The following is a 17,731-nucleotide window of genomic DNA, read 5'->3' as shown; positions in this document are numbered from 1 at the left end:
GTGCGAGCGACCTTTTTGTAGTCTTTTGTCATGTAAATCTGGTCAACCGGACTGGAAGTATACCGTTGAATTTAAAGATGGACAAGAACTGAAAAGGAAGCGTAGATATAATTCCATGTGTGGATGCAGTGCATGATCTAAGACGGTGTGTATTAATACTCTCTGGCTGTGACTTTTGGCGACTAACTTGGGATGATGGGAAACTACCAGCTCACACTTCAGAGTGCCAGGTCCAGACTATCTCCACCAACCTTCCTAATCCTCTGTTGTTCATCTTGAAATTTGTTATGCCGTCACAGCAACGGCGGAGGATCTCAATCAACCTTTTCTAAGTACTCCTTCCATCCGGAAATACTTGTCCTGGGAATGGATGTATCTAGATGTATTTTAGTTCTAGATACATCCATTTGTATCCAGTTCTAGATATATCTTGGAAATTTGTTGTTGAAAAATCCCACAGAACAGTATTGCGTCAAACAGATTCTCCACAACATCCAAATTACTACACATAATACTCGAAAAAGGTTGATTGAGATCCTCTGCCGTTGCTGTAACGGCATAATAAATTTCAGCATCAGAATATTAGAAAGGTTGATGGAACTCTGAAGTGTGAGCTGCCAATTTCATGTCATCCCAAGGCAATCGTCAGAAGTCACATTTAGAGCGCACTGTTCATCCACGCGTGGAATTATGCATCAAGTTGATATTCTAGTTCTTGTCCATCTTTAAAATTCAACAGTATACTTTCAGTTGTTTTTCAGTTCTTATCCATCGTTAAGATTCATCTTTAAAACTATTAACACATTTGACGTACTAATAGATGACGCCCTCGCATTTGTGAGGGCACCTTGCTAATTACTAGTGTTGAGTGTCTATCTTCCTTTGTACAACAACAAATGACTAAATTTAGATAACACTGACATATTTACTCAATGTACTTGTACAATTTTTTTTCATTTTTGATAAATACTTTCTTTGTAATTGGGATCACATACAACCATGATTACCCATGTATTTTCCGTAAGGATGGATTCCTCTCAAATTCCTCAAAAAGTGCTAGTTTTTCTCAATAACCCATCCAATAGATTGAAATTTATTTCTAGCTATACGAGTTATGAGCATAATGAAGAGATGTGAACATCTAATTGATCATCATACTCATATGTCAAGCTAGAATATCATCCGTGCTCTTTTTTTTATTTTTTTTCATTCCTAAAAAATATGACCTAGAAAAAGGTGACAAGATTCAAATGAATAGTGTTCTGTACATCTGTTTAATGACATGTACATGATATAAATTTGTCTTTTTTGTAAAGGTTACAAGATGTATATTTTGTTATGAGTTTTAGCAGAAGCGAATTATATAATATAACTTACATCCATGAATTATTTCACAATTTCTGAGAACTTGAAAGTCCAAAAATAGAGAAAAGGAAACATGGGGTGCACAGGCAACTAGTTGCCAGAATTACTAACACCATGGAGATCATCGTCCTCCCGAGAGGTCGGACACTGTGCCGAAGCTTGACATCAGCTGGGGATAAGACATTACAGAAGTGTTGAACCCGCTGTCCTGCATCAACCCCTGCATGTCCACGCTCAGCTGCGTCGGCTTCAGCTCAGGCAGCGGGGTCTCACCGTCGAGGTATTGCATGACTTCTCGCATGCTAGGCCTCGAACCAGGAAACGGGTGCAGGCACAAAAGTCCTATCTTCAGCACGAGGGATGCTTCGTCAACGCCGTAGTCGCCTTGGAGCCTTGTGTCCACTGTTCTGCTAAGCAGTCGATTGTTCCAGTGCTCTAGGACCCAGTCCACCAGGAAAACCTGATTTCCCCCTGCATCTTGCTTCATAGGCTTTTGCCCACATGTAACTTCGAGAAGAAACATGCCGAAGGCGTACACATCGGTAAGAGGAGATGCCTTGCCTGTGCGTACTAGCTCGGGGGCAAGGTATCCCATTGTGCCGACCATGTGTGTGCTTTGTGGATCGGTGCCATGATCATATAGCCGTGCAAGACCAAAGTCACCGAGTCGCCCATTCATTTCATGGTCGAGGAGGACATTGCTTGCCTTGATGTCTCGGTGGACCACAACTTTCTCCCACTTTTCGTGGAGGTAGAGCAAGCCGGTAGCGATACCCTTGATGACTTGAAACCTCTGAGCCCAATTTAAGGTGGGCTTGTCATCCCCTTGACAGTGTATATATTTGTCAAGGCTGCCATTTGACATGTAATCGTACACCAGCATCAGCTCACCTTTCCGCCTGGAATAGCCAAGTAGCTGGACTAGGTTGCGATGCCGCAACCGGCCAATGCTAACAACCTCGGTGATGAACTCCTTCATCCCTTGTCTTGACTCATGGGACATCCTCTTCACGGCAATCTCCTTCTTGGACAGTTTAAGCACCCCTCTGTATACCTCCCCAAACCCTCCAGCTCCAACTAGGTTCTTGCTCTTAAATCCCTGAGTAGCCTTGAACAAATCCTTGTACGAGAACCAGTGTGGACCAAACTCGCTCTCCCAATCCTCGCGCACCTCCCTATACCTCCTTTTTCTTCGCACCATCAGAGTGACAATGGTGCCGATAGAGATTATCAGTGCCGCGGTGGCTATTGGGAGGATGATCGCCAAGAGCATGGACTGGCCCTTTTGTCGTAGACGAGGAACCTTTGGAAGCTTGGAGATGTCAATGGACGGAGCTGCTTGCCCATTCATGCCAAAGCTCCATCCAAGAACATAATGACGGGTGTCCATAATTTCAGCCGTGGATGAGAAACCAATATAAGCCGTCTCCGTGAGCACGGTTGAGAGGTCATAGGTCGCGGACAACAGTGGCTTGGAGGGTTTTCCCACATGAAGTGGAGCCAAGGTCACATTGATCCTTGTTTCCTCCTCCTCATAGTCCACCCACAACTGCAGTTCTATCTGGGTGTTCAGCGTCAAGTTCTTGAAGGCGCCACTAGAGTCTTCATAGAAGCCAGCCGCGTGAGATGGCAAGGAGAAAACGCTGTTGATGTCGATGCCGATGTGGTTGTCGTTGATGTCTTGCATGTCAGGGTTCTGGAAGGTGTCAATCTCGATAACAAAGAGGTTGGCACTGTTTTGCTGCTTCAGGATACCAAAGTACTGCGTCGGCAGTGCGTCCGAGAGGTTCCTGCTTGGGGCGATGAAGAAGGCCAAGCCATTGGCACTCACGCCAGGGAATGCGCCGACGATGCAGAAAACGATGGCGGCCGAGAATGATTGCACTTTACCACCGGTGGATGAATTGCGGAAGCGCAGTGGAGTGGGGTAAAGCGCATGGCTCTTGACATTGTTTGTGCCGTTGGACATGTCGAGGAGGCCGCCTTGTGTGACCACGGCGCCGCCGTCGAGGGCTAGGCTGGATTGTGTGAAGCCGGAGAAGATGAATTGATCATCGCCCGCGGCAAAGGCTGCGATGGTGAGACCAAATAAGAGGAGGAGGAGGGACGGAAGGAACGACGCACGCTTCCTACTTGTCATCGCCGGAAGCTGTTTGTGGCTCCGAAGTTGCAACTACTCAATGAGGTATGCTCGATCGAATGAGATTTTCGTTGCCCATTGCAACCCTGCAAGTTCGTTTAAGATTATACACAGCAGCATGCTTTATAATTACACCAAGCTCCCTTCAAAGTCCATGCTGCTAATTTTCAACATCCTGCGCCCATTCTATGCACTATTTTTCAACATGCATAAGGTAGTCATTATCTATGGATGCTTTTGTGGAGGAACATCATGGAATTTTATTTTTAAAAACACCAGAGCAGAGATTTGGTCCAGATTTACCAGTGTAAGGCAAGAGCGTGTGTGGTAGTTTGCTTGCGTCACAGACAAAAATATTGATTTGGATTAACTTGGATATTAGCGTGTGGAAAGACAACCGCAACACAAGGCCCTGTGACGCTCTCATGAGAGCGACTCGGCGGGAAGTGGCGATGCCGACGGGATGCCCATCGACAGCGGCTGCGACTCTCCTAGTTCTGCAAGATGGAGAGTGATCGTTGGGCAAGCGGGTGACAATTTCTCTTCGTTTTTCTGGACATATCGGGATATCTTTTGATGAGTGATCCAACATCACATACTCCTGCCTCCCGGGTTGTTCCCATGTTGCTGGGCGCTGAGTATAAGGCTTGTTGTATTTGCTTACTAGCTGCCTTTAAAAATTAGTGTGCTAATGCAGTAACAGCGGGGCATCTCTGACAAACTTTTATAGTCATTTGTCATGTAAACTGGGACAACTGAACCGAGAGTATACCGTTGAATTTTGAGTGAATTTCAGTTTTTACCTCTAAGTTTGACATTTTTGACGCTAATTACTCCATTCAAGAGAATTTCATCCGGCATACCCAATTTAACAAAAGTGTTGCCAGGGTTTACCCTCTTCTATTTTTTGTGAGCATTCTGATTCATGGGTCCCGATTGCAAAGTCCACGTGTCATGCCACGTCGTCGGTTTTTCTGGGTTTTTTCCTCATGTGAAACCAGTCCGCGCCGCTGAGCCCGACCGGATCGCTGAACCGCACGCACCGTCGGTCGTGGCGATCGACGCTCGACCCAGGCCGCACCGTGTTCGCGTCTAGCCTAGCACATGCACCGGTCGCCCGGCTTCTTACCGCACGCACCACTCTCGCTCGCGCCTAGGATTAGGGATTCGCTTACGGCGGCGACGGCGACGGCGGGTGCTGAAGGGAAACGACGGCAGCTGCAGGTGCTGAATGACATCGACGGCAACTGCGGGTGCTGAATGGCGGCAACGGAGACGGCGGGTGCCTAAGGGCCGCGACGGTGGCGGAGGGTGTTGAAGGGCGGCGACGACAATGGCGTGCGGCTGCCGTGCCTCGAGCGTGTAGTCCCATGCTGGCGCGTTATCCCGCCCCGCCCGTCACTGTCAGCAAGTTCAGGTATTTCTTTCTTCCTCTGAATTGTTTCTCCATGGAACTAGTACATACATCGTTGGCCTACTGTATGTGTGAATAGTTCTCGCTTGATATAGGGTGCAGTTAACTCCTCTAGTGATTCTGTGATGGTTGGTTTGATGATGCTCCGGTGATCCATGGGCAAAGTCCAGGGTTTACCCTCTCCTCTAGTGATCCATGCGTGGTGCAACAGACTCCAGCGAGATATGCGTGGCGGGATTGGATGGGATCGTGGTGCATCAGACTCAAGCGACCTGTAAATCGGTGAGGACATGCGTCTGCGTGTGCTTGCCATCGGCCCGGTCCGGTCGGCAGAAGCTGGCGAATCGGTTCAGTCTGTAGAAAAGTCGCCAAGGAAAAAAACCGACGACGTGGCACGCCACGTGGACCTGGTAATCGGGGCCCATAGATCAGAACACTGACAAAAAATAGAAGAGGGTAATTTGTGGCAACACTTTTGTTAAATGGGGTATGCCGGATGAAATTCTCTTAAATAGGGTAATTAGCGTCAAAAATGTTAAACTTAGGGGTAAAAACTGGAATTCACTCTTGAATTTTAAAGATAGGCAAGAACTGAAAGGGGAACTTCATGCATAATTACACGCATGTATGCATAATGCACTCTAAATGTGACTTCTGACGATTACCATGTGATGACAGGAAATTGGCAGTTCACACTTTATGGTTCCAAGCCCAGAGGATCGCCACCAACCTTCCTATCTTCTGATCTGTGTTGAATTGTTATGCCGTTACAACAACGACAGGGGTTTGTCGATTTTTTTTTCTTTTGTTGAAAAGCAATGGCAGAGGATCTTAATCAACGCCATTCTAACAGAGATTGTATCCACCCGTTTCCACCGCAGTTTCGTGGCAGCAACCACTGAGGATCTTAATAAACTTTGTAGTCTTCAGTCAAGTAATTTTGAATTGTCGGACTAGAGGTAAACAGCGGCATCATGACATGGACAAGAACTAAGAAGGATTTCTTATGAATTTCAAATTTGAATCCGTCGTATAATCTCGATGTTATTCGTAGTACTGCTCTCTGGCTTGCACTTGTGGAAGATTACACAGGGATGTAGGAAACGTGGCAATTCACAATTTCACACTTCAGGGTGCCAAAGTCATCCTAGCCACACTTTTCTTCCTTTAGTTAGTGTGTATAGAAATGCTATCAGTAAGAAGATGAGATGCAAGTTTCGGCATTGGACCTTATTTGTTTACTTTTCGTAAAGTCGTGTTTACAATTTTTCCTAATGGAAATTACTTCCTCCATTCCTAAATATAAGTCTTTTTAGAGATTTCAACGCGGACTACATATGGATGTATATAGACATACTTTAGAGTGTAGATCACTCATTTTGCTCCGTATGTAGTCTGTAGTGGAATCTCTAGAGAGATTTATACTCCCTCCGTCCGAAAAAGCTTGTCCTTCAAATTGATGTATCTAGCATCAAATTAGTGCTAGATACATCTATTTGAAAAACAAGTTTGGGACAAGCTTTTTTGGACAGGAACGGAGGGAGTACAACAAATGGACCTTGAGAAAAACCGTCAGTTTGACCGTTTCTTACAAGATGGTGTGGAAAATGTGACTTCAGGTAATACATAAGAACGTTGAAAACTGTGCGTCGAACGGTCCATCATTGGGTGTATCTGTTTACTTTTAAGTCGGGCGATCCAGACTTACCGGGCAGAATAGTAGAAAAGGTTGACTGAGATCACGCGCCGTTGCTGTAACGGCACAATAAATTTAACACAAGCATCAGAGGACTAGGAAAGGTTGGTGGAGATTGTGTCAATTCTGAAGACTTGGCACTCTGAAGACTCAAAGTGTGAGCTGCCAGTTTCCCATCGTCCCAACTTATTAGTGGCTAAAAGTCAGTCAGAGATCGAGTATTATTACAAACCGTCACGGATCATATACACTACATCCAGGCATGGGATTTTGCATCAAGTTTCTCTGTAACGCAATGCCCAAGTAAAATTACATCCATACACCCACAGCCATTTTTCTTGCATGCCTACACCCATGCCCAGCATGAAGCTTCTGCTGCTCGAGCTACTACTCTCTCTTGGCCTTGCCGTGGCACCACCCTTCGTCGCCGGTGATAAGCACCAGTTCAGCTTCTCCGGCTTTTCCAACGCCAACCTCACCCTTGATGGTATGGCGTCGGTCACGCCCGCCGGGTTACTTGTGCTCACTAATGGCACGGCCCTGAGCACGGGCCACGCCTTCTATCCGACTCCGCTGCGCTTCCACAATTCGTCCGACGGGACTGTGCAGTCCTTCTCCGTCTCATTCGTCTTCGCCATCGCCTCCATCTACAACGACTACTTGAGCAGCAACGGCATGGCCGTGTTCATCGCACCGAGCAAGAATTTATCAGCGGCGATGCCGATACAGTTCTTGGGCCTTCTCAACCACCAGAACAATGGCAACGAAACAAACCACATCTTTGCAGTCGAGCTCGACACCTTCCGGAACTGGGAGTTCCAAGACATCAACGACAACCATATCGGAATCGACATCAACAGCCTCCAGTCCATACAGTCCCATGATGCTGGCTTCTACCACGACGAGAATGGCATCTTCCAGAGCTTGGGTCTCGATGACCAAAAGCCGATGCAGGTGTGGGTGGACTACCATAGAGAGAATATACAGATCAACGCCACCATGGCTCCTCTCGGCATGGCCAAACCTACAAGGCCAACAGTATCAGCCAACTACAACCTCTCAACTGTGCTCACAGATGTGGCGTACATCGGCTTCTCAGCTGCACTAGGCAAGATAAACACGAAGCACTATGTGCTCGGTTGGAGTTTTGGCATGAACAGTCCTGCTCCAGCCATCGATCTCACCATGCTGCCTAAATTACCTCCTGGTCCCCATACCAAGGATCGACGTCGTCTGCAGGTATTGCAGATCATTCTACCACTCGCAACGGCAGCACTCATCCTGTCTGTGGCTGCCGTTGTTTCCCTACTTGTGCGGAGGCATTTCAGGTATGCAGAGTTACATGACGACTGGGAGGTCGAATTTGGCCCACACCGGTTCTCGTATAAGGACTTGTTCCGTGCAACAGAAGGATTTGACAACAAAAACCTCCTAGGGACCGGAGGATTTGGAAGAGTATACAGAGGAGAGTTGCCAAGGTCCAAATTAAGGATAGCTGTGAAGAGGGTGTCACATGACTCCAAGCAAGGAATGAAGGAATTCATCGCAGAAATTGTTAGCATTGGCCGCCTTCAGAATCAAAATCTCGTACACTTACTTGGCTATTGCAGGCGTCATGGTGAGCTCCTGTTAGTGTATGAGTACATGCCCAAAGGAAGCCTCGATAAGTACTTGTATGGTGAAGTGGACAACAACTCCACATTAAGTTGGGATCAAAGGTTTTGGATCATCAGGGGCATCGCATCCGCATTGATTTATCTCCACGAGGAGTGGGAGAAAGTAGTTGTCCACCGAGACATCAAGGCAAGCAATGTGCTCCTTGATGATGAGTTGAATGCCCGGTTGGGTGATTTCGGTCTAGCAAGGTTGTATGATCGTGGTGTTGAGCAAGAAACTACTCGTGTTGTTGGCACCATTGGCTACCTTGCTCCAGAGCTAGCACGCACGGGCAAGGGTACTCCTCTTACCGATGTATTTGCATTTGGTACATTTGTTCTAGAGGTCACTTGTGGCCAAAGACCTATCATGCAAAGCACACAAGATAAGCAGGTCATGTTGGTTGATTGGGTGCTTGAGCATGCGCAACACGGATCACTTGCTGATGCAATAGATGTGAGGCTTAAAGGGGACTACAATGTCGAAGAGGCATATCTGGCGCTGAAGCTAGGACTACTGTGCTCACACCCATTTGCATGTGCAAGGCCTAGCATGCGGCAAGTGATCCAATACCTAGATGGGCATATCGAACCACCAGAGCTACCAGCACACCAGAGCTTCCAAGCACTGGCCTTGATGCAAAATGAAGGGTTCGATTCATACATCATGTCATATCCTTCATCAACGAGTGCAGGCACAATATCAAGCAGTTCAGGAGGAAGATGAGCACTATGTTTGATGGTGCTCAGAGTGCTTACTTATCTATGATGTACGCTAATGAGGCATTGATATGAAAGCCTGTAAGTACGTTATTACCGTCAATAGCTAGATTTGTTGCCTCATGAACAAGATTGATAGATCTGGTACAATGATAAGTACCATCTGCATAAAGAGTTTACGATAGGAGGATCACCTCAGCTGCTAAGCTATCAACTCTGTAATTACTCATTTGTTTCTCATGCACATCTTGCATTTGTTTGGGAACATCCTCTATTACCTGGTGATATGTACACATATTGAGATTGAGGTGTCAGAATTTGGGAATGGCCTTTCCATTACTGGCGCTGTAGAACAGGTGTGGCTACGGCCACAGCTTGTAAGTTGTAAGTGTGCTTCGGCGAGATGACCTTGCATGAGATGAGCTCTTCCTCTTCCTCCTAACCCCAGGATAAGCAAGCACCAGGAACGGCCGAACCGGCTATTCATCAGCTTAAAGGTTATATTATTGTACAAGCAAATATGTAAACAGAAAAGGGCATGCCAATCTGTCAAAGTACTATAGATATTGGGTAACAGATGTAGTGCTATCAGATATCATCTACAAATTCAACAAACTCATTTACGCACTGGTTGGGATTGTGGTGTGAAACTGCAATGCAGGCCGTGACATCTATGGTATACAATAGCCACATTAGTAAGATTTTTCTTTACACAATCAATAAGCAAATGGCCGGAGAAAAACTTGGTGTCTGAATCAGAGTTTACTGGGATGCACCGCAATGCGCCAAGCATTGCAACATTCTACTTGTATGTCTATGGACAGCATAATAGTACAGACTTATATCTGAGTGTGGTACAGAGTACAGGCTTACTATTGTATCTCAGGGTAGTACAGACTGTAAGACAGTTCAGGTTGCTCTTACCCAAGCCCGAGAGCGAGAGGCCGCCGCCGCCTGCCCCCGCCCGCTCCGCCGCTCGCGCTCTGTTCACCACCGGCGCCGCCGACGCTGCCCATGTTCCTCCTCCTCCGCCACCACCACGCCGGTTGCCGCCGGTGGTGCTCAACGGTCACCGGTCTCCTCGGCCCGATCTCGAGCTGGTCCCCTGTCCGCTTCGGCGCACGAGAGGTTGGGGAGTGCAGAGAAAGCAAATACGAGATTGGGGAGATGGAGGGAGTACGGCGGCGGAGGTGCCGAGCTGGGATAGCCGTCGGCGTTGTGTGTGGCTGTGTTCTCCCAGTGATGGGCTCACTCGGCCTCCTTTTTACATGAACTCACTCGGCCTTTGGTTTGATGCCGCCCATGTCGTGTCATCATGCATGTGCGTTGCAACGAGATATAAATATTGTACTCCTAGTAAGTTAGCTTGCAATTTATCTGTCTATATTAATATAATTGTATAAATAAATGTTTATTAAATGCTGCTCGTGATTTATCTTATTGTTTGATCAGAAGTTTGATAAGTAAATTAAAGTAAAATTGATTCAGGAAGTAAATAAATTAAAGTGGTTGATTATCATACAGAATAGGTTGGAGGAAAAGCTGGTGGGAAAAAATGAAACATGAAATCTTACATTCTTTTTAAGTAGTGGAGATAGAGATAAAGATGTTTTCAAAAAGAGGATGGACATGGATTTTTATTTGAGCACTACATACTCGGAATTGCCTAATGGAGCTCGAGCTCCGTGGAGCCCTCTATTTGAAAACTTCAAAATTCAAATTTTAAAGTTTTCCAAAAAAATTCTGAAAAAAATATACATATACATATACATATCGATATATATGTTGTCTGTGAAGTTTGATGATTAAATATCTTTCTAGGCGAGCTACACAGAAATTAAAAAAATCAGGTATTTCTAGCAAATGTACTATTCACTTTAAATCACATGATGTTTTTATAGACCATGTAAAAACGTATTTCGTGATGAAATTTCACACACATTTAATATACATCTATAATTACTTGTGTATCTTTTTCAGATTTTTTTATATTTAAATAGTTGATTTTTTAATGTTTGAAAATATAAGTCTCCATGGAGCCCAAGAGCAAAAGACCCACTCCCAGTACATAATATCACAGTACTTTCAAGAAAAGTAAACATTTCGGCGGGCTGAAAACTACGTCAGTCGTGTGCCCACATCACGCACACACGTCTCACATGAGGCTCACACACCGCCCTCCCTCTCCTTTATCTCTTTGTAACAGCGCGAGCCACTCATATTCCTCGGATCCTCTTCTCTCTTTTCTCTCCCTTATCTCATCCATGCAGCCAAATCTCTCCTCCACACGCTCACCTTCTCCTCTTCTCCCCAGCAGTTGTCGTGACCACTACCGCTACGGTGCCGACCGGCCATGGCCTCCGCCCACCTTTGCACGTCTTTCCTTTCGGTGCCGGTGGCTGTCGCCCACCTCACCCTTTCCCTCTGACGAAGAAACATGATTGCAAGAAGCTGCAACCATGGCCGTAGAAAGTTGGAACCGCGACCGCGGATGCTGCAACGGCGACAGTAGTGAGTTGGAACTGGTGACCACTCGCACTAGAACTGTCACCTCAGGATGCTACAACGATGACTACGGCGAGCTGGAACCATGCCACGAGATGTTGCGTAGGTGGCCCACGCGACCACCAATGTTGCAACCGGCGAGGTGAGTTGCTGGGACCAGCTACACGTTTTCCTGAATCGGTACTTGGTCTTGATGCATAGGCATTACATGTGATGTTGATGCTACAACCGGCGGCGGAGTTGCTAGGATCGACAACATGATTTTTTGTGTTGGTGACCGCTGGTGCTATTGATGTGGGCGACGACAAGGACAGCATGGACCGAGGCGAGACGACGACAACAACAGGGACCAGCGGCGGCGGTGCGAGGGCAGCGAGATGGCGATGCTTCGAGGGCAGTCGCCTTGCCTGTCCATGGCGGCAACCGGCGGTATTCGCTGACGCTCTCTCCTCATGCGCATCTGGTGTGATTTTTTGGGGTCGGGGAAGGACGAAGTGATCTGACCACTAGAAGGCATCATATTGAACAGGTGTGATGCGAGAGGGGTGCTGGTGTCGGTCGACCAATGCCTAGCACTGCCCTTTAAGAAAAGACACAGATCATCGGAAGTACAAAGCACTTCAAACATAATATTAACTACATTGAGGTCTGCCCTAAGATGAATGCATCATATGAAATTAAATTAGGGGGCAATATGGCGACGATTGGGCGTCGGTGATGTCCCACCAGTAATTGGCGCAAGGAGGAAACAGTTCCAGAGACACTAGTGCTATTGTAAAAAAAATTGTGGTTGGCCAGTTAACATTTTTGTTATTTTATATGAAAACCAGAATGGTGTTTTATTTGTCTATTATAAAAGTCTTAGTACATATTCATTTGGATAAAGACAAAATTAGCAAAGCTCTTTATCAGATGAAATGATTAAGCATTATATTTTCTGGACTACATAATGAAATATTCATATCGTAACTTCATCAAGTATATAGCAATTAATTTCCGCGACAAAGTGCGGGGTGTCATCTTTTCTTTTCTGAGCAAAGTGCGGGTATTTTTTTTGAGTAATAGCAAAGTGCGGGGTGTCATCAGTAAAACGAAGTTTCTATGGCAGGAAATGGGCCGCATCAAGCTAAGCCCAAGTGAGCGCCTCACCGAGGGTCCGGGGCCCAAGCCATGCGTCGTCGTCTTCCACGCCGCCGTCCTTCCTCCGCTTCTTCCGCAGTGACCTCTCGCGCGCCGGAGCGGGTGGAGTGGATCAGCTCTAGATAGGTCGAGCAGATCGATGGTGGCCGGCGAGCACCGGCGCCGGCGGACGGCGTTGTGGAGCAGGAGGACCCAGCGCAGCGTCGGCGGCGTGGTGGTGGACAGCGCGCGCGGCGGGGACAGGGCGGCAGGCGGCCGTGGCCGCTCGGGCTCAGGTAAGAACAGCCTCTACTGTACAATATGTACTAGACTGAGAATATTTAGTCCCACATCACTGGGGGTGAAGGGGGGGAATATAAATGTTGCTGCGCAGCAGCAGCCCAAGTACTGTTCTTGGTAGAACCACAGTTTACTCTTTAAACTTAGAATTACCAACAAAATTTTGCTCTTTAAACTTAGAATTACCAACAACATCTTGACCTGCAGGTTCTTTTGTTAACAATTTGTAGAATTTGAGATGACCACCGTTACTCTGCTTGGAATGATATTGTTCCACAGTAGGACATCGTTTACTTCTGTCTATACATAGGTGCTCTTGATTTTTTTTAACATGGAGTAGATGTTCCTTGTAGAATTTTGTTTGATGCAATGAATGACTCTGGTAGCGTCTCGGACATGATTTGAGATCACAGATCAGGATTCTCATGGCGCTGTCCGTGACTTGCATGACCCAGTACTTTTGTTTTGTCATCGACCCGGTACCTTCTCATGGATGTCAGAAATTATTAGGTCCCTTTGAATTGTTCTGATCATGTATGTTGCCACATCCAGGACCTCTGATGATTTTTCAATTGGAGCCTTCCGGTGTTACCTATTGTGCTGTTCATAGACTTGGAAGTTGAATATTGCAATGCTGGTACATTGCAGTGCATGCAAGAAAACTCTGTTTCACATACCAAGTTTTTATCTTGTCATTTTCTTACCGATTGAATCTTACTAATGTGGCTATTGTCTATCATAATTGCAGCAGCCCTCACTGCAGTTTCGCACCAAATTACCAACTAGTGCCTAAATGGGTTGGTAGAATTTGTAGATGATAGGTGTGGTAGCACTGTATCTGTTACTCATTTGCTATTTGGCAGATTGGCATTCCTTTTTCTATTTACATGTTTACCTTTACAAAAGTATGACCTTTAAGTTGATGAAATCCTATGTTTTCAGCTGAGATGCGTGCACGTGATTGGTATAATATTATTACATGCCATATACAGCATGTATGGCTTCTTCAGAACTTTGTTATTGGTTAACATGTTCAGATACCATCTTCAGGCACTGAGTCAATAAGGTAACGCTTGTTTTTCTAATCTGGATGTAGTGAGTTCCTTTGTAGGCTCCAGATCAGACCAACCTTTCTTGGGACTACCAAGACTCAGAGGTTAAAATTCTTAATGATTCATTTTCTTTTCTGACAGTCTTGTGCAATAAACAGGGCGTGGTAATTTTACTGTTTTAGGCACTGAAGGTGGCTGGCTTGAAAATTTTAATCTTCAGTCTGGGATTAGTCGTGGCAGTTACATTGATAGCTCACTGGCAATGCACTGTACACGTGAAAGAAGTTGTTGGATTATGTTGTGATGCTACAAATGGCTCTCTGGTTAGTGCTGGATACAGTGGTGACATTAAGGTTTGATGATACTGTTGCACTGTAGTTCAATTACAGCTTATTTTATTTTTTCAAAAAATATTGCAGTTTGTTTTAGTGCCTGTTTAGTAAGTGCATATACTTTATGGAATGCTAATGTCACTTCATTTCATCTTCCATGCTCTTATCCATTGGTAAAAATTATGTTCCTCTTCTGATGCTGCAACCAATAATACATGGAGTATTGCACACCCAGCTGTTTCCTTAAATTAGTTACTATTGAACTTTTCTTTGCTAGTATGGGTTAATTTTTCTGCGGGCGACCTTAGCGTGCGCGTCAAGGGCCGGGGAGGAAAAGAAAGGGGCCGGATAGAAGTAGGTGGTGCGAGTGTTGTTCCCAGTACAAGGAGAGTTACCTTGTCGACAACGTGGAGCTGCTCCCATTCCCCTTAACCATTCCTAGGCTTGGACTGAGCTAATGTCCAGAGGAGGAAGAAGATACAGGTGCCATTGTATTTGGATCTGATGATCTAGAAGTATCTGACTGCAGTGTAGACAAAGTCTTATAAAAATCACAAGCAATTGGAAGAAGCTTCTTCTGCTGGCCATTGGGTGGTGACTCGAGTTTAGGTTGGACTAGCGTAAAAGAGAATTCTCTGTCCTTGGCAACGCCCCACCAGCCTTCTGGTTCCGGTTCAGCCGTTCCTGGCGCTTGCCAGTTCTGGGGGTAGGAGGACGAGCTAACAAGGTCATTTTGCTGAAGCACACTGACAAATCACCAGGTGATACAGAATCCCCCCGCCAGAAATAAAGATGTGCATGAGAAACAAATGAGTAAATATTAAAATTCACAAAGAATAGGCAATCACAAAACATTTTTATGAAGAAATCAGAAAACTATGAAATTTATATTACAGAGTTGATAGCTGGGCACCTGAGGTTGAGCCTCCTATTACAAACTGTTTATTTAGATGGTACTTATCATTCTACCAGACCTATCAATCTTGTTGATGACGCAACAAACCTTACATACTGTCATTAGCCTTATTACAGACACTGTATGTTCTATAGGGTACATCATTGATGAGTAAGCACTATCAATGCCATCAAACATAGTGCTCATCTTCCTCCTGAAATGCTTGATATTGTGCCAACATTCGTTGATGAAGGATACGACATGATGTATGGATCAAACCCTTCATTTTGCATCAAGGCCAGCGCTTGGAAGCTCTGGTGTGCTGGTAGCTCTGGTGGTTCAATATGCCCATCTAGGTATTGGATCACTTGCCGCATGCTAGGCCTTGCACACACAAATGGATGTGAGCACAGTAGTCCTAGCTTCAGCGCCAAATATGCCTCACCGACATTGTAGTGCCCTTTAAGCCTCACATCTATTGCATCTTCGAGTGATCCTTGTTGCACATGCTCAAGCACCCAATCAACCAACATGACCAGCTCATCTTGTGTGCTTTGCATGATAGGTCTTTGTCCACAAGTGACCTCTAGAATAAATACACCAAAGGCAAATACATCGGTAAGAGGAGTACCCTTGGCCGTCCGTGCTAGCTCTGGAGCAAGGTATCCGATGGTGCCGACAACACGAGTAGTTTCTTGCTCAACACCATGATCATACTGCCTTGCTAGACCGAAATCACCCAACCGTGCGTTCAACTCATCATCAAGGAGCACATTGCTTGCCTTGATGTCTCGGTGGACAACTACTTTCTCCCACTCCTCGTGGAGATAAATCAGTGCAGACGCGATGCCCCTGATGATCCAAAACCTCTGATCCCAACTTAATGTGGAGTTGTTCACTTCACCATACAAGTACTTATCGAGGCTTCCTTTGGGCATGTACTCATACACTAACAGGAGCTCACCTTGACGCCTGCAATAGCCAAGTAAGTGTACGAGATTTGGATTTTGAAGGCGGCCAGTGCTAACAATTTCGGCGATGAATTCCTTCATGCCTTGCTTCGAGTCATGCGACACCCTCTTCACAGCCATCCTTAGTTTGGACCTTGGCAGCTCCCCTCTGTATACTCTTCCAAATCCTCCGGCCCCTAGGAGGTTTTTGTCGTCAAATCCCTCTGTTGCATGGAACAAATCCTTGTACGAGAAGCGGTGTGGACCGAATTCGACCTCCCAGTCATCACGTAACTCTGCATACCTGAAATGCCTCCGCACAAGTAGGGAAACAACGGCAGCCACAGACAGGATGAGTGCTGCCGTTGCTAGTGGTAGAATGATCTCCAATAGCCAGAGACGGTGTCGATACTTGGTATGAGGATCAGAAGGTAGTGTTGGCAGGATGGTGAGATTGATAGCTGGAGCAGGACTGTTCATGCCAAAACTCCAACCCAGCACATAGTGCTTCGTGTTTATCTTGCCTTGTGCAGATGAGAAGCCAATGTATGCCACATCTGTGAGCACACTTGAGAGGTTGTAGTTGGCCGAAACCGTTGGTCTTGTAGGTTTGACCATGCCGAGAGGAGCCATGGTGGCATCGATCTGTGTCTTCTCTCTGTGGTAGTCCACCCACACTTGCATGGCCTCTTGGCTATCGAGACCCAAGCTCTGGAAGGTGCCACTCTCGTCGTGGTAGAAGCCAGCATTGTGGGATTTTATGGAATAGAGACTGTTGATGTCAATACCGATATGGTTGTCGTTGATGTCCTCGAACTCCAAGTTCTGAAAGGTGTCTAGCTCGATTGCGAAGATGTGGTTTGTTTCATTGCCATTATTCTGGTCGTTGAGAAGACCCAAGAACTGTATTGGCATCGCTGCTGGCAAATTCTTGCTCGGTGCAATGAACATGGTGAGGCCATTGCTGCTCAAGTCCTTGTAGGTGGGGACGATGGCGAAGACAAACGAGATGCAGAAGGTCTGTACAGTCCCATCGGACAAATTGTGGAAGTGCAGCGGACTCGGATAGAAGGCATGGCCCATGCTCAGGGCCGAGCCATTGGTGAGCATAAGTAATCCATTGGGCGTGACCGAGGCCGCACCGTCAAGGGTGAGGTTGGTGTTGGAAAAGCCGGAGAAGCTGAACTGGTGCTCATCACCGGCAATGAAGGGTGCCACACTAAGGCCAAGAAAGAGTAGTTTGATGAGTAGCAAAAAGGAGAGAGGCTTCATGCTGGTCATGGGCATGAAAAGTGGCATAAGCAGGTGTATCCAGAACAGAGCTTTGATCCAGCTTTATCTATCTACCACTAGCAGGGTATATTTTTTAGGGTGCCACTAGCAACGTACTATTTACTTACATTACAGCCATTAATTTCAAAATTGACGTGCCGTTGCAGCAACGGCACAGCATCTCGGTGAACCTTCCTGTAGTCTTCAGACGTATAAACTGGGTCAGCTGGAAATAAAGTATACCGTCGAATTTAAAGATGAACAAGAACTGGAAAAGAAACTTGATGCATAGTGTCATGCTTGAATGCTCCGACTG

At 46.1% G+C, this 17,731-nt stretch overlaps 1 protein-coding gene and 1 pseudogene across 1 annotated transcript; one reads left to right on the top strand and one right to left on the bottom strand.

The window, feature by feature from the left end:
- Window positions 1–1,486: 1,486 nt before the first annotated feature.
- On the bottom strand, window positions 1,487–17,430 carry LOC123128730 (uncharacterized). The gene is made up of 5 exons (XM_044548817.1): window positions 15,771–17,430; window positions 15,473–15,677; window positions 15,268–15,407; window positions 9,830–9,944; window positions 1,487–3,494 (listed from the first exon to the last, which is right to left on the bottom strand). The coding sequence occupies exons 1-5, from the start codon at window positions 17,428–17,430 to the stop codon at window positions 1,487–1,489; spliced, it is 4,128 nt and encodes a 1,375-aa protein (XP_044404752.1).
- LOC123128731 (uncharacterized) overlaps window positions 6,726–17,731 on the top strand; it is a 33,799-nt pseudogene continuing 22,793 nt past the window's right edge.

This window comes from Triticum aestivum, chromosome 6A, assembly GCF_018294505.1.
Source record: "Triticum aestivum cultivar Chinese Spring chromosome 6A, IWGSC CS RefSeq v2.1, whole genome shotgun sequence".
Classification (NCBI taxonomy): domain Eukaryota; kingdom Viridiplantae; phylum Streptophyta; class Magnoliopsida; order Poales; family Poaceae; genus Triticum; species Triticum aestivum.
This window is presented reverse-complemented; position numbering and strand designations above follow the sequence as displayed.

What these genes read in the sequence shown, in the direction of transcription:
- LOC123128730 (XM_044548817.1), bottom strand. Translation starts at nt 17,430, where the DNA reads ATGCCCATGACCAGCATGAAGCCTCTCTCCTTTTTGCTACTCATCAAA. An exon ending in ATTTATTCTAGAGGTCACTT is followed by an intron (nt 15,678 to 15,770) that starts GTGGACAAAGAC and finishes GATCACTCGAAG; the next exon opens with ATGCAATAGATGTGAGGCTT. An exon ending in GCCTTGATGCAAAATGAAGG is followed by an intron (nt 15,408 to 15,472) that starts GTTTGATCCATA and finishes CAAGCATTTCAG; the next exon opens with GAGGAAGATGAGCACTATGT.